The sequence below is a fragment of the Temnothorax americanus genome, unplaced genomic scaffold, assembly GCF_048541705.1.
Source record: "Temnothorax americanus isolate GAGA-0224 unplaced genomic scaffold, ASM4854170v1 Scaffold3, whole genome shotgun sequence".
Classification (NCBI taxonomy): Eukaryota; Metazoa; Arthropoda; class Insecta; order Hymenoptera; family Formicidae; genus Temnothorax; species Temnothorax americanus.
This window is the reverse complement of record NW_027509442.1, coordinates 491,264-506,976: the sequence shown is the minus strand read 5'-3', so window position 1 is coordinate 506,976 and position 15,713 is coordinate 491,264. Positions and strand designations below refer to the sequence as shown.

The 15,713-nt window shown below is 40.2% G+C and overlaps 1 protein-coding gene across 1 annotated transcript; it reads left to right on the top strand.

Annotated features, from left to right (window-relative positions):
• Positions 1–843: 843 nt before the first annotated feature.
• LOC143900137 (uncharacterized) lies at positions 844–5,134 on the top strand. Its single transcript, XM_077411134.1, has 3 exons — positions 844–1,473; positions 2,941–3,718; positions 4,038–5,134. The coding sequence occupies exons 2-3, from the start codon at positions 2,952–2,954 to the stop codon at positions 4,888–4,890; spliced, it is 1,620 nt and encodes a 539-aa protein (XP_077267260.1). The 5' UTR covers positions 844–1,473; positions 2,941–2,951; the 3' UTR covers positions 4,891–5,134.
• Positions 5,135–15,713: the final 10,579 nt, after the last annotated feature.

Here is a 15,713-nt window from a genome sequence, read left to right as displayed (position 1 = left end):
CTGGCGGCGGGGTGCACGGACCACACTCCCCTTTCCGCCCACCAAAGACCGATCTCCTTCGTCAGTGCCGGCGCGGCGTGGCGCGGGTTTCCTACAGGTGCGTTTACAACTTACAACCTGCCTCACGCTTTTCTCGTCCGCCTACCTGACAGCGCGCGGGCCGAGGCGACAAACGCGCGCTTCGGTGTCGCGCTACCTTCGCAAGCGGAATCGACTGCTCGATCTTCGGAGATCGATCACAGAGATGATTACAGTGGTGCAGTGAGAGTTCTGGAGTTTGCGGCAGCGCGTGCGATACGTGAACGTCGACTTTGGACGTATAAGAATTGGCTAAGAGCGCCTGCGGACGCAACGGTTCCTTACGATCGTCAAACTATCGGAATTATCGGACGCGTATCTACATCGTCCGCATCAGGGATGGCTGAGCATCGAATGCACCGACATGCACCGAGGTGAGAAAATTCCACGGTAGCGGCGGAGGAACCAAAGCGTGAAGGAAGAAAAGAGAAGAGAGAGGGTGCCAGGTTTCGCGTTTACGCACCTGCCCCTCATACCACGTCCCTACCTAAACCTCCTGCGTTCAACCTGCGCGGCATCGCGGCATCGCCTCATAGGCACTGGTATAGATAGGATACCAGAGAACCCCCGCGCGGTGCCCTCAGTCCGCCCTCTCGCCGCTCGCTCTCTCGGACTACCTGTCGGTCTCGCTCTGGCGACTGGCGAGCCGACCGGTACCCGCCTCTCTCGCACCAAGAGCGACTCTAGAGTGAGGGAGTCACGCCGCAGCATCCAGCAGCAGCGCTACTAGCGGCAGCCAAACGGAAAGACTCCCAGGCGAGTCGCTCTGGCGTATAGGTGTGCGCGCAGATGTGTGCGTCGTATGCGTGAGGTGTGCATGAGCCTCACCTGCGTGGGTGTGCGAGCCGAGGAAGCCTACCTGGCGGCGTCCGACACGCAGTTACCCGCGCGCTTCTCCGTGTTCTCCCGCAGGAAAGAGCGCCGAGCGCGTATCCCGCCATCCCGCTCCGCGGTTGTCGTTCTCTCGATTCTCGAGCTGCTTCTAGGGTATACAGACCTTGGGAGAGAAGAGCGCGTCGCCGTCGCTGCTCCTTTCGCGGTACTCCGGGCGAGATTGGAGCAGGAACGGAAGTGCGACACGGAAAGGAAAGGAGTCGCGCCGCCCTGCCTACCGCAAGCCTGTGGTTGCCACCGCGTGTAGTGTATGTGTGTTTACGTGTACACGGGAGAAAGATAAGGAGTGATAGGCGCGCGAAGGCCTGCGAAAGTTCTCGTTGTGCCGTAGTGGATGTCGACGCAGGTACAACGGATGTTTGGATGTTTCCGCCGCTGATCACCGGACCGTCGTCGGCTAATAAGGGATTTCGAGCGGAGAAGGAGAAGGAGGAGATGCGTTGGCGGTTCGCTGGAGGACTCTGAAAGGGAGACCTGGCAGGCTCCATCAACGTCCTCCAGGTGAGAGAGACTTCTTCTCCCGGGGCGAGCATGTTGAGAGAGTTTTCATCATGAGGGGACTCGCAGGGCAATCGCGTGTGTCCGCCTCGTTGCGTCCCTACGGACATTCGCGATTCCAACATGGCTGCTGGGACTAGCCGACTAGCCGTGACCGCTGGGTCCGCGGAAGCCATGTTGGCAGGTGTGCTCGGCTCGAGAGATAACCAGTTCACGTTCGTAAAACGTACGCGGCACCGATACTCCGAATGGTAGACTGGAATGAGCACTTTGCAATTGAATTATCATTTAAATCGCCGCGCGTCTACCCGCCCTTCAAAGAGCCCATCTGTGGAACGAGACGTACGCGCGATTTCGCAAGTAAAGCGAATAACGCGAGATATCATTAATAAAAAGAAAAAAAAAACCTCTTTAAACGCTGTCCGTACCCATTTTCTGCACGATTGCGAAAGTTTGCGGTGAGTCGGTACACAGTGGTTCTCGCGATGTCCATTAGACATAAAATCCACGAATAAACTCTACCGATCACGATATTACACGACTCTCTACTTCTTAAGTAAACACGTTAAGAGTTAAGCGATGTGCCAAGGAATGTTTGGCGTATTATAAAATTGAAGAAATATCAATAGAAAATGATAGCGCCGTCATTTAACGACAACATATACAAATAACTTTTAATAGTTTTTAAGTAAATATGTTTTTAAATTAACGCATTCTCTGATTTGCCAGTTCTATCTTTATATGCATCTACGTGTTAGTTTACTGCTTTTCACATACTATAACTCGACATATATGAATATGTTAGTATATTATATGTATACGTATAAGAAAATTTATGAAGAATGTACAAAACAACCCATATAATATCGTTAAAGTAGATAATGCAGAATTAAAAAAAATTATTTTCCATATTGCTGGATGTACGTTCTTATATAAGTTATTTTTTATTTCAATTTTTATCTTAACTTTAATACGGATTTATGGAGATCTCTAATATGTAAAAATACATGAAAAACGTTTTCATAAAACTTTTTAAGGAATAAGCAATATACTTATCAAATTCCTTTAAATTGTGTATTAATATTAATATTTATTATTTATGTGTAAACATCACAAAAATATTATTTATATTTATTGTTTATATGTAAATCATTTTTCTACATTTTCTATAACAGTTTTTGTAAAAAGCATATCAAATTGGACAATTTCAATAAATTAAAAAAAATAAAAAAATTTTTAGAAAATATATATTATTCATTTTTTAAATTTACTTGATTATATAGCTATAAATGCTCGTAAGTTAATTTAACATTTTAAAAAATATAAAAATTTGGAAATATATATAATCAAACGGATGTCTTAAGAACCGTTTGTTCCGCGGAATGAAGAACTGATTATGTTGATCGTATTAGTTTCATCTTTATTCATCTATATCAATGTGTAATTAATTCATTTTTTTTTATCTTTTAGGTACAATCGCTATGCCAACCGACATCGTAGTTACGTCGGCCTCGGCCACAGTTTCCGAGGAGACGAGCAGAGGTCGGGACCTGGGTCTTGGACAGTCTCCGAGATCAGGCCCCTCTTCCGCAGCCTCGTCGTCTTCTAGTTCTAGCGCGGCATCGACCTCGAGAGGATTCGATCCATCTGGCACTCTCGCCGTCTATCATCATCACCGCCACAGTTTGGTAACAAGTCTGGGTCATGCCCATCACCGAGAGTCGTCAGCCTTTGTGCCTGTGGTGCCTTCAAGATTACAACTCACTCCGTATCCAGGTGAAATGCATCCTCATTTACCCGGGCCACCGCCCTCTTCCTCATCGTCGACGAATTCGGAACACGAAGTCGGTCCTGAATCTTCAGTGGCCAGAAAGAGCTCGTCGAGTTACGATATCATGGCGATGATGGCCGACAAAAGGAAAGAGTTAGCGCGAGGTCTTTTACTACCGCCGCATCCTCTCCTTGAACCTCCTGGGTATCCAGTCTTTGCTGGTCCTTTTCCTGGTAGTTCCGCTTTGTATCCCCCGGGTGGTCCATTAGCCCATCAGCATCTGGATCGAAGGTTACTTAGAGCACCTGGCAGAGCATCCAGACCGAAGAAACAGTTCATTTGTAAATTCTGTAATCGACAGTTCACGAAATCATATAATCTCCTTATTCATGAGAGAACTCATACCGACGAGAGGCCATACTCCTGCGACATTTGCGGTAAGGCCTTCAGGCGGCAAGATCATCTTAGGGATCATAGGTATGATACATAATTCTTTATTAAATTCACTAAATTAAATCAGTTCATTGAATTAAATTAGCTATGCTATAACGTATCACGTAAAAAGAATGAAAAATTAACTTCTTTAAATTTTTTATTGTATGTTTATATTGCATTAATTTGTTTTACGATATTAAGTATCTGCAATAAAGTTAACGATCTAAATATTAACGGTATAAATATTAAATAAAGTCAACAGATAAATTTAAAATATGAAACGTTTTATAGATTTCAAATTAGAATATAGATTTTTTCTGTCAACTATTATCATTTCCTGATTTTTATCTTCTTCTCTTAGGTATATCCACAGTAAAGAAAAGCCTTTCAAGTGCGGTGAATGTGGTAAGGGCTTTTGTCAGAGCCGTACTCTGGCAGTTCACAAGATTCTGCATATGGAAGAATCTCCGCACAAATGTCCCGTTTGCGCGAGAAGTTTTAACCAGCGCAGCAATCTCAAGACGCATCTTCTAACGCACACAGATCACAAGCCTTATGAATGTACCTCGTGCGGCAAGGTATTTCGTAGAAACTGCGATCTCAGGAGACACGCATTGACACATGCCGTGGGCGATGTTCCTCCAGAGGCATTGGAAGAGGCGTTGAGGGACGACGACAGTCCCGAAGAAGATTGCCCCGAGCCTGGACCATCTTCCTCATCGACATCCACACCACCGTCCGTATCTTCTGCATCTTCTACTTCGTCCGGATATCCTTCCCAAGGTTCTTCAGTGCAGCCACCTGCGCCTACAGCACCGGCCTCAGCACCACCTCTTCCTCAGAGACCTCAACTTCAGATCAGAAGGGACCTACTACCCACTGTAAAGACATCGACAGTGACCAGCGGCGCATCTGCGGCTCATTCTGTCACCCAGAACCCACCGGCTGCACTCCCGCCACCACCCCCACTCATTTTGGCTTCTTACCGGCGAAGAATTGGCTCCCCGGGTCCTTCCAGAGTATTCCTAGAGCTTCAAGAGCGTGAGCGCGAGAGAGAACGAGAGATGGAGCAGAACAGGGAAAGAGAACGTAACAGGGAACGTGACAAGGAAATAGCTAGACCACCGAGAGCTCCAACACCGCAGCCACCACCACCACCTAGACCTGCACCAGCACGCCAGGGTTTCACTATTGCGGATATAATGGGTCGATAGAAAATTTGTCGCAGGTAGTTTTCCTGTGCTTGAATTTCTTTCTCATAGGCTTTATGGATTACACGAAGGAAAGGTACCGGTTTTCATAAAGAATAAAGTCTTTCTAAAGATTCCATGGATTCTACGAAATTTTTGAAACACGTAAGGATATGGCTAATAACTTGTCGAATTTTTTAGAAAATCTGCATACGATTTATTTTTCATGTGGATATGAGAGAGTTTAAATAAACAATGAGCAAACAAAGTCCTAAAAAAATATCTTCACAACTCTTTCAAAAAAGGCGTGCGCGATTCTAAAATAGTTATTAAAGACTTGGAAAAATTTAACCCTCTCACTCCAAATATTCATATATATTATCTTTTTATACCTAATATAAAATAATACAAAGAAACGAATTATAAAAATTATATGTATTAAACAAGATAATTTCAAAAGTACGTATCAAAAAGATATTTTTATCATTATATAACCTGGAATGCAGTATTAAGAAATAATTTTCTAGGAATGAGACGGTTAAACAAATATATACCAAAAATGTGCCTTAATAGTTTGTCGCTAAAGAGAGGTGCTCTCGCTTCATGCTACAGTTGTATAGAAGCTACAGTAGTTCTTCCCGCGACGCGCATCGCGATAAGGACGCAATAGCGAAGAAATAATAAGTCCAGAAGATATTAAGAAAACTGCGACTGTATACGGCGAAGTATTCTTTTGTCCTGCAGTTGTTCGAGAGAGGGAATAATGCAAATTTTGCGGTCGGGGTAATAACCTGTGCCTGTGCCACCGTGGCAGGTGCAATACAGCTTTGTACCTGCTCGATCCGCGCGCGAAATACCTGCTCCCTGCTACTACTACTACTACTGCTGCTGCTGCTGCTGTTGCTTTTCCCTTCTAAAAATATTCCTAGACGAATATCAATATTTTTTTCTCTCCTCTTCCGGCCTCCTCCCTCGCCTTTCCGTGCCCTCGACGCGAGAAAGCGTTAATGGTCTTTTTGTGCGACCCAAACTGTACACCATCCGACCGCAGAGGCGATCCTTTCGAGCTATGCCTGTAACGCCTCCAACACAAAGGTATACCTTCTTTTCAGTGGATTTCAAAGAATCCATATATAAGAAACGATCCCTCGAATATACATTCTAGAATAGCTTTCCGTTTTAAAGTGTCTATTGTGATTAAATAAAATTTCGATGTGTTCGAATGTTTGAATGATCCGGCCAACTTTATATGCGTTAACGCGCGTTACGGAAAAATACAACAAAATCGGGTACAAAATGGATATACTCCATGCTTGAAATAATATTTACTAATAGCAATATATCTTTCTTATTATAAAATATACATATATCTTCATAAATACTGAAAACTCAATATTTCCATAAAAACTGTCTGAAAGCGAACCAGTTATTTCCACAACGCTTTGTTTTTTGTGCGAAATTAATAGAAATAAATTAAATTAAATTCTCAGTATTCCTCACGAATGCTTATAATATTATACTTATAATTGTGAGTATAATACATGTTAAACAAATTCAAAATTATTACAATTAAATGTTCCACAAATTTTTTATTATTTTAATAAATTAATTTAATTTATTTCAAAGCTATTTTAATAGCAGCGACACTTTACGAAAGAAATCCCATGAATTTTATAAATAGCTGATATGTAATATTTTACATTCGCCATTCGAATAGTCGAGTAATTGTACATGAGACTATTTGCGTAATGTTTTACATGTGTAATAATAATGTAATTATTACCTTAGATATACTACAAACTTTCCAAATATGTGGAATTGAACGTTACAATAATATTTAGAACACAATTATAAAATAATTATTAACAACAAGATTGTATCACGTGTTCAAGTTACAACAATTATGTATGAAAGTCGTGTATGAAAGTAACTCAGTGAAATTACGTGCTAAAAATTCAGATATGACTTAAAATATGATAAATGTTAGTAATCTATCTTTCAAACAGAAATGTAATTTTTTATACGTATATGTGAGAAGGAGAATGAAATTGTATGTGTGCGTGAAAGCGAGCGTGATAGCGATAGAGATAGCGCAAAAAGAAGAAAAGTGACGAAAAAGAAGAAAAGAAAGGAAATGAGAAGGAAGAATGTAAGAAGACATTTTTGGTGCGCTTTGCGACACACTTTAATGTATAGTGATATATACAATGTACAATATACTACGTACAACGAGAGCCTGCAGCGAAAATTACAAACGTGCGAGCGATCAATCTCCTGTTATTTTCTACGTTACTAGTTTATTCCTCATATCAGTATATTTTTAGATTTATATGAAAGTTAAGCAACTTTGTAAATTATATTAAGAAATATGAAATAAAAAAAAATATAAAAAACGGTAATAGAGCTGTAACATATTCATTGGGAGAACATTTTACTAGAATAAAATCACATTAAGAATACTGCAATTAAATTGTAACGGTATTTATACAAAAGATGATTTATATTAAAAAATTTATGTATATTAATTAAAAATATTATTAAATATTATTAATATGCAACGCATATTTCAGTCTGACCTGAACTGAAATATCGACTGAAACATTTAATCCTTTTTTTCTTCTTGAATGCCATGCTTGAAAAGATGCTTCTAAAGGTATATAGCCGACAGTGGCTAACTTATCTTCCCAGTTACACTCAATAATTTAAATAATAAAATTGTTAAAATAAAATTCTCAATACATTTAATTATAAGCAGATTAATACGTATATATTAAAGAAAAAATTAATTTACACGATATGCAAGTATAGTTTACCAACAGCTAGTTTCTTCACGCGTATATTTATGGTTTTCTAATACTTTTATCTAGATAGCGCGCTAACTCCTATACAAACGTGGGACGGAAAAAAAAATGGTGAAAAGAGCAGGGTCTTGGCGTCTCGAAATTTATGTTAAATTTATAGATAGGTCTAAAGAATTGTAAACTAGGAGACACATAAATATTCATAGTTCCAAGGAAACCGAAGCCTAGGTCTGAAGACACAAACTTTAAGCGTGCCTTTAAGCAATTTAAAGCATATTGACAATGTCCACTATGTTATCTTAATCCTTTGTGAAAGAAAAAAAACCTTTGTTTGACGGGAACCATCTGTGCACTACAGTTCAAACAGCATGTAACTGAATAAATGAAGATAAGATAATTCCGTGATGACTCTAAACTTCGCTGCATTTCCATTCTTTTTTTTTTGCAGAAGAAAGCTTGAATATATGAAAGTAACGAAAGAAGAAATGAAAGTAATGAAAGTAAGTTAAATAAGTAACATTAACAAAAATGTGTATTGTTTATATTATCTCTAATTGCAGTATTTAATTTATTATAACTATATCACATTGTTTCAATTCTTTCCTAATATTCTTTTCAACCAGGGTAACGTTTATGAAATTTTAATTTGTTTTCAAGTATCAGTATGTTATTGTGTATAAAAATAATTTTTATTAAATATTAAAAACTATCGCTATTCCAATCGAATTAATTTATCCGTCATTAAGCAAAGAATAAAATATATTCGGATATTTATGTCACTTTTGATAAAAATTTATTAAAATACTTTAGATTTAGTAAATATATTTTAAACTTTTGCATATCATTTCTTTCAATTCTGTCTTTGAAAATATTTTAAAACTATATAATTCCGATAAAAACTGTAATGTTATTATTCGTCTATTTATATTATAAAAAAATGATGCTCCCTTTATATTACAGAGGTATGTACATATAAAAATATTTTTTTGTTAAAAACAAAACAAAATTGTTTTTTACGTGTCGTTGATAGGTTCGTGCAAAAATGCGAGTTTCAAAAACGAGTTTTAAAAACGAATTCTAAATGAACTTCCGTTTTGGACTAAATATCGGACGAATTACTTGTGAGAAAGTTTGTTTGCACTTAAGCGCGTGTTGTGCCGCTGTCAGCTCGGCTCGTACATTTTACGAGCCGGGTTCCGCCGCTCGCAGACGGCTTTATGGCGGGGGAGGTGAGTAAAAATCGACAAACAATCTATTCTATCCGTACATGTCGGGCGCGGCCCGTCGTTACACGAGATGATAAGTCCTATACGAACACGTCGTCCTCGCCGTCTTTCCACTTCCTCGACCGGCCTCGTTGTCAGTGTCGGTCTCTCTGTGACGGCGGCGACTTTCTGTGAAAATTTCGGCGTAACTCAAAAGCTAAGTCAAACATGGGCGTGTTTCACGAGGTGTCTCGGTAAATCCGGTAAAGCCGCGAAGGCAAATTCCTGCGCGAGCGACACACGTCACGCTTTGATGCTTTACGCACCGAGGCACGCATATGTGCGTGTATGTACGTATGTATCGCGCAAACTGGATGTGTCAACGGGTACTTAGGCATTTCGCACGTCGAAGATTGGAGATCACTTTGTCGTGATAAAGCTGTAAATGCCGAGTAATAAGAATCTCGCAGAAGCTGTTCTCTTTGAGAGATTATGTCTTGACGAACAATATTCATTCGATGAAATAGACGCAAGATTTATCGTAAACAATTTGCTGCAATTTGTTAACAACGTTGTTCGCTAACAGAATCTTTTTTTCATGTGTATAATGTTTAGAATATGTAAATATGTAGAAATTTTCAATTTTGTGGAACTGTGAGAGTAGAGCTAACAATTTTAATGTTCAGTGTAACTGTTTGTTCGAAATTTTTTTGGTATATCATCTGACTATTAAATTGTACAATATTAGAATTCATATAGAGGAAGGATTCTTCTTTGCATCACTTTAATCGCGACATTCAATGGATATACGGTATTATTTGCGGATCGGAAGTAGCATAATTGCGCACGTATAAGACTACGACGCCGGCGTGGAAGAGGTCAAATTTGCGTCCGGTATTATGGTGGTCGCCGTAACCTTACGTCGCCCGTACATTTGCGGGCGTAGCATTATAACGTGTGCACGTTGCATACTTACGTGGCCAGCGGAAGGTGCGGCTTTAGTCCATGATTCTTCTTGGGTTCGTCCTATGCCCATTATGCGAGCGAACTCTTCGTGGTGCCTCTCTGGACCTTAAGATAAAGTCTCGCTCACAGCGACGCCCGTTTGTCACCCGCCGAATTTTACGCGCATACTGATTTTCCGAATGTTTTGCAAGTACGGATTTACCAAAATTTTATTTTTGTTCACGGGTATATTTTTAGAATAACTCCATTGTCGGAAATAAGTGCGTGTATCATCACACACTAACTATTTTAAAGCTTAGCGCAGGAATATATGATTCTTAATAAAGAATATTAAAGACATTTCAATCAAATTCAAGAAAATGCGGGATTACATATCTGCTTATATATGAACAAATTCGTAAGATATATAAATAATAATAAAAAAAATAAGAATAATGAGCATAATGGGCATAGGACAAACCGAAGAAGAATCATAGACTAAAGCCGCACCTTCCGCTGGCCACGTAAGTATGCAACGTGCACGTAAGATGTACAAATAATAAAAAAAAAAGAGAAAACTATCTAATTATTACAATAGTATTCTAAATTTTTATTTCGTTTATTAAAATTTACGCAATTTACTAACATTTATTTGCATTTTATTAACACGTAAATTACAATAATTTAAATAATATTTTTGCAACTTTATATCCTTTAATTAAAATCTAGACACTTAATAGTCTTAATAGCACGAATGTAGAATATAAGCGCTTGTTTAAATTGATACAAGAGTGTAAAGACCGAATATAGTTTTCTGACTAGAGATACAAATCGGCGATGCGATACGCGGGATTTGAAATAAACTGCGAAAATATCCAAGTTAATCTTTCGAGTTATAGCGTCAATGGCTTTTCCTCGCGAAAACAAGTGCGCAGATGATAACGTGTAATAAAAGTTGGTAAATCCAGGATTGTGCTAGTAATGTATATTGCCGTCCGTAAACGTAAAATATGAAATCATTGTAGATTCTGCAATTTAATTCAAATTTTTGTAAGTCAAAAATAGAACATTACAAATATTACATATACGAAGAGAAAAAATTCTTAATTTATAATAGAAACTCTCCTTGTATCTTTCTCTCTCGTAAAAATAATCATTATTGAAATGATTTTGTTATACAATGCTGCGAATATCAGAATAAATTTACGTTGCTTTTTCGGATAGATTAAAAAGAATCGTTTTAATAGACCATTAAGAAAAATTTTACAGCGTTTTTGCATATCTTCTGCTCATTTAATTTCACTTTGTCAGCAAAGATTCGACGAGCTCGAGATGCTATCCATCAACGATTGTAAAGTTGTCGCCGCATCTTGGCATGTGCCTCTGACGCTATTCCAAAACGCAAAATTCGTACGCTTAGGAAACGGTTGTGAAACGACCATTAAGAGATACGAAACATTGTCGTGTGTGCACACACACCTTTCCATTAGGCACGTCCGCGTATCTACGAGTCGCGACTTCACGCCGACGAAGAACGCGAGTAAAGCTTTGATGTGACCGCCATTACTGAGGGCACCCGGCACACTTATCATCGTATATATACAGGCGACAACTTAGAATCCACGACAAATTCTTGTCAATGCTTTATACTTTATAAACACTCTACGAACACACTACACCTATCTTTTTTTTCTGATTCTGATCGTAAAAAGAATATTCGTTCGCGTAAGACACTATCTGATATTTTTCTATTTCATCATACATATATTATTCTTATTTGATTTGCGTACTTTTATTCATGATACGTTTTTATATAAGATCGATTTTGGTTCTCGACAACTTTATTGCGTATATATTCTTTTTTATATATTGTTACATTATCATGTAAGATTATATCAGAAACTAATTACACCTCTCGAATAAAGATGATCGATCTATACAATTCTAGAGTATAAAAAAAGAAGAGATAAACGAAAATATTATATTAATACAATTTGCATTGTAATGTTTCTTATTGCAAATGTAAATTTGCAAAATTTATTTGCAATGTTTCTTATATATTCGACGTTCAAATTACGGAGTGATGTTGGGTGATTGCGTCAGGTTTATCGTAAAATAATCGTAAAATAATCCACGAAATGATTTATATTTTTACTGACATTTGCGTAGGATGCGCGCGCGGTAGCGATATCATTTTGTAAAGTCCATTAGAGAAATGGATCGGAAAAGAAGTTTCACCGCTGATGTCATTTCCGCTCGCGTTTGCACACATTCAGACCTAAGTGGCGTTCCTCCATTTTTCCGGCCGGGTCCCATTCACGATTTTCCTTTCGGATTACGTTATCTCGGGATCGACGGTCGACGGTTAGTTCTCACGCCGCTGCTTGGACCTCTACCTGCTAATTCGACAAGACCTGTCTCGATCGGTTCTCGTTATCTTTCACGCTGCGTGCGTGCGGCGACGTCGTTTACAGTATCGTGCCCGTGTCCTAATCTATCGGTCGGGGTCCCCCAGGCCGAAACGAGAGGTGATGTTACCCCTCTTCCTCCTCCGCCACGGATGTGACAATATTTGTCGCGACCGACGACCGAGGCGAGAGCAATAGGCGCGGACGCGCGTTATTTGCCCTATTCCCTGTGAGATGCCGTCTGTTTGCCGAAGCTTTGTTTCCACCAGTTTCCGTTTCCTGCGCCAACACGGCGGCTCCTCTGATCCATCCGGTCACCGAATACGCGCACTTTTGGATATCAAGATAACGCGATTTTTTTGGTACACTTTCAACTTCTGATTACGCTCAGATATCTGGTCTGTGCGTCTCCGTTTGTTCATATCGCTTCTGTAGTATAACGTCCAAAAAACTGGAAGAACACCGGATTTTTCGGTTCTCGCAAGAAAAATGAACTTTACGTTTTCGGTTTTAATATATGCAATATTAATTATGTAATTAGCCAAAAATATAACAAATAGGTATTTAATTATAATTGTAGTCTTGACTCACAACGAAGTAGCAATCATAATTCTTGTGTAATAAGATCGATGGTAATTTTCACGATAGTATATTTTTAAAATTAGTTTTTAGCATTTATGTATACCTATGTGTGAAAAAAATTACAATATAATATAATATAGATACAATTATAATCTATCATATATTTGTATATTTTATATTTACAATTTTACTATATTTCTGTAATTTTGAATATATTTTCATGAAATTAATAATGTATTATTAGTTAAATTTATATTTGCAACAGAGAAATAATTTTAAGAAATGTTGATGCGTTTGAAGAGGAATTAATGTGGTGAGACTCAATATTTTTCTTATCAATTGACTTCTGTGAATTTGTTAATACGAATCGTTACAGGGCTAAACTGAAGTTTCAGTGCATGCAAAAAGAAAAAATAAAATAGCTTCAGAATTGTTTTAATTCGCGTATTCCTTTCGCATTAATTATTTAAATTATCTTGTTATTGAAAATGATTGCTTATTACTTCTTTTTTCTCAAATTCCTTGATAATTTGAACGTAGTATGTGATCGTTTTATTCAGTTAGATTTTTAAAATGCATTAATGTTTCTATAAGATATGAACGGTAATAATAGTCCATCACTACGTGACAGTTGTGATAAAGCAAATAACATCAAAAGTTGCATCATAAAGTGTAAAATCCATCAGTTCTTAATTTAAAAAATTTAAACACGTTACACACTTTTATAATATATATGAATTAATATATCATCAATAAATAAATAATACGTCATATAAACACGAAAGCTACAATGGAACAACACCTACTGAACAGATCTACTAAAACTCTATACGTTAAAGTGATGCGATGTTCAGTCGTGTCCCTAAACACCCGCTTCCTATACATACATACATACATACGTCATATAAACATGATCAAATACAATTTGATTAAATCCGGCATTCGCCTGACATATTAAACAGAAACATGCAGGAAAATCAGGAATCAATATATAATTAGCAACATTGAGTTCAACTCCATCGATGCTTCAATACTATATATATTCGCTGCATCATTATTTTATACAACAAAGCAGTTACATACTTTTGACATCAGCAATTTCTACAGCAATCAATATGTATTCCTAACATGCCGTCGTGCATGTCAAAAATACTTAAACATCTCTTAATCTGTCATTTAAATCGGCATTAAGCCAGCAAAGACTACCCTTTATTTACTATTATCCGAGTTCCTATTGTCATTTCGATGCCTCTCCATCTTTGGCGATGCATTTTCGCAGGCTGAATCGGTGGCCACACGGCTCGGCGGTGAAGTCGCCGCATGCCAAGCTCGTCGGCGTCGCCTTTGTTGCCAATCGCTCCCTCGTTTCCTTCCTCTTCATCGTCCTCTTCTTTCTCTCTTCATCGTCGTCAATCCTCTTCGCCGTTCCCGAAGAATTTTTCCACCACTCGATCATCCCGGTGACTCGTGTGAGGGAAGCGATCGTCCCGTCCGCATGGGATTGTCCAATGAAGCGATACCGCAAGATCTCGATGGGCGGCGCCCGGAATCCCGGCGATGGCTCTCCGGCCCGGCGACTTCGTGGTGGGGCCCGATGGGCCCCGAGCGGGCCGTCTGGTGGAGGGGATTGACATCGACTACTGTGCAGTTCCCACGTGCCCTGGGAACCCCCGCGGCATCGTGTCAGCCCCCGCTCTTTGCTTTTGCACGCTCCTTCCACCTCCACCTTCTCCCACACTATCTGCTTCTCATCGTCAGCGGCAAGCGTCTCTCCTTCTGTCTGCCTGTCTGTCTCGCTTTCTTTTTCTCTATCTCTCTCTTCGCTCTCTTTCTCTTTCTTCCCGCTTTTGCTTATCTTTTGCTTATCTTTTTCCATGTCTTTCTTCACCTAGCGCGGTAGAAATCAAGAAATCGACGCACCCGTGGATTTTCTCCCGGAGAATCGGTTTATCGCTTCGCTTTTACGCGTAGGTGTCAGGTTTTCCATGGCGATCGCGCGCACTTATATTGTTTATCCACGAAAATATCAACCGCTCTGTTCCGAGGACGACTGGCGACGCGTAGCGAATGTAGCGATACTCCTACGTATAGGAGCTAGTAGGTAGGTAAGCAAGTAAGATAGGTGGAACGCGCGCTCGCGCGAGCCAAAGGGAGTCAGTGGCTCTAGCTTTTGGATACGAGCGCTACCTCCGTAGCTTTTACGGCCGGGGTTGGCTACCGCCCCCGCGGGGGGTATCCTTTTGAGAAAGGGCAAAGGCGGAAGGAAGCGGCCCGAGTATGCCGAAGCGGTATTCGAATACTTTAAAAGAATGTAGGGGAGACACCTCGAGATTATACCAGAAAAGGTCTCGGCGTGGGTGAAGAGGGATGCTCTCGTCTCACGGTTATGAGGGCGGGCTCAGACGCGGTGCGGTGGAAGGGATCAGGACCCGTAGAGCATGAAAGAGAGGGAGCAAGTCCGCGGGGACAGTTCAGGAGAGGGGAAGGCGGACGGGTACCAAGCGGGAGCTCAGGAAGCCGCGTCGACGAAGGATTTGTGAATAACCGCGCTGCTATTCGGCGACCGGGTGAGACAAGGACGCACGTAGACTCGGGACAAGGCGTGCTACCACTTCTTCCCTTCTTCGTCGGGCCTCCTCTTCATCATCGTCCTCACCTCTTCTTCTACCAACACCCGCCGTCACCCTCTTCCCTCATTTTCCTTCTTCTGCTCCCGTTCCTCCTCCGCATCCTTCTCACCACCACCACCACCTCCTCCTCCACCTCCTCCTCCCTCGCCTCCCCAACCGCCTCTTTTCTACCTCTACCACCGCAACGAGGTCGAGGAAGAAACATCCTGGACGTGTACGTTCCCCGTGGAATTGAGGGAGGCTACCTTCACACGATAACTGGTGGGTATCGGTGAG

Coding starts and splice junctions, on each gene's coding strand:
- LOC143900137 (XM_077411134.1), top strand. CDS start 2,952: ATGCCAACCGACATCGTAGTTACGTCGGCCTCGGCCACAGTTTCCGAG. Junction 3,719..4,037: donor GATCATCTTAGGGATCATAG/GTATGATACATA, acceptor TTCTTCTCTTAG/GTATATCCACAGTAAAGAAA.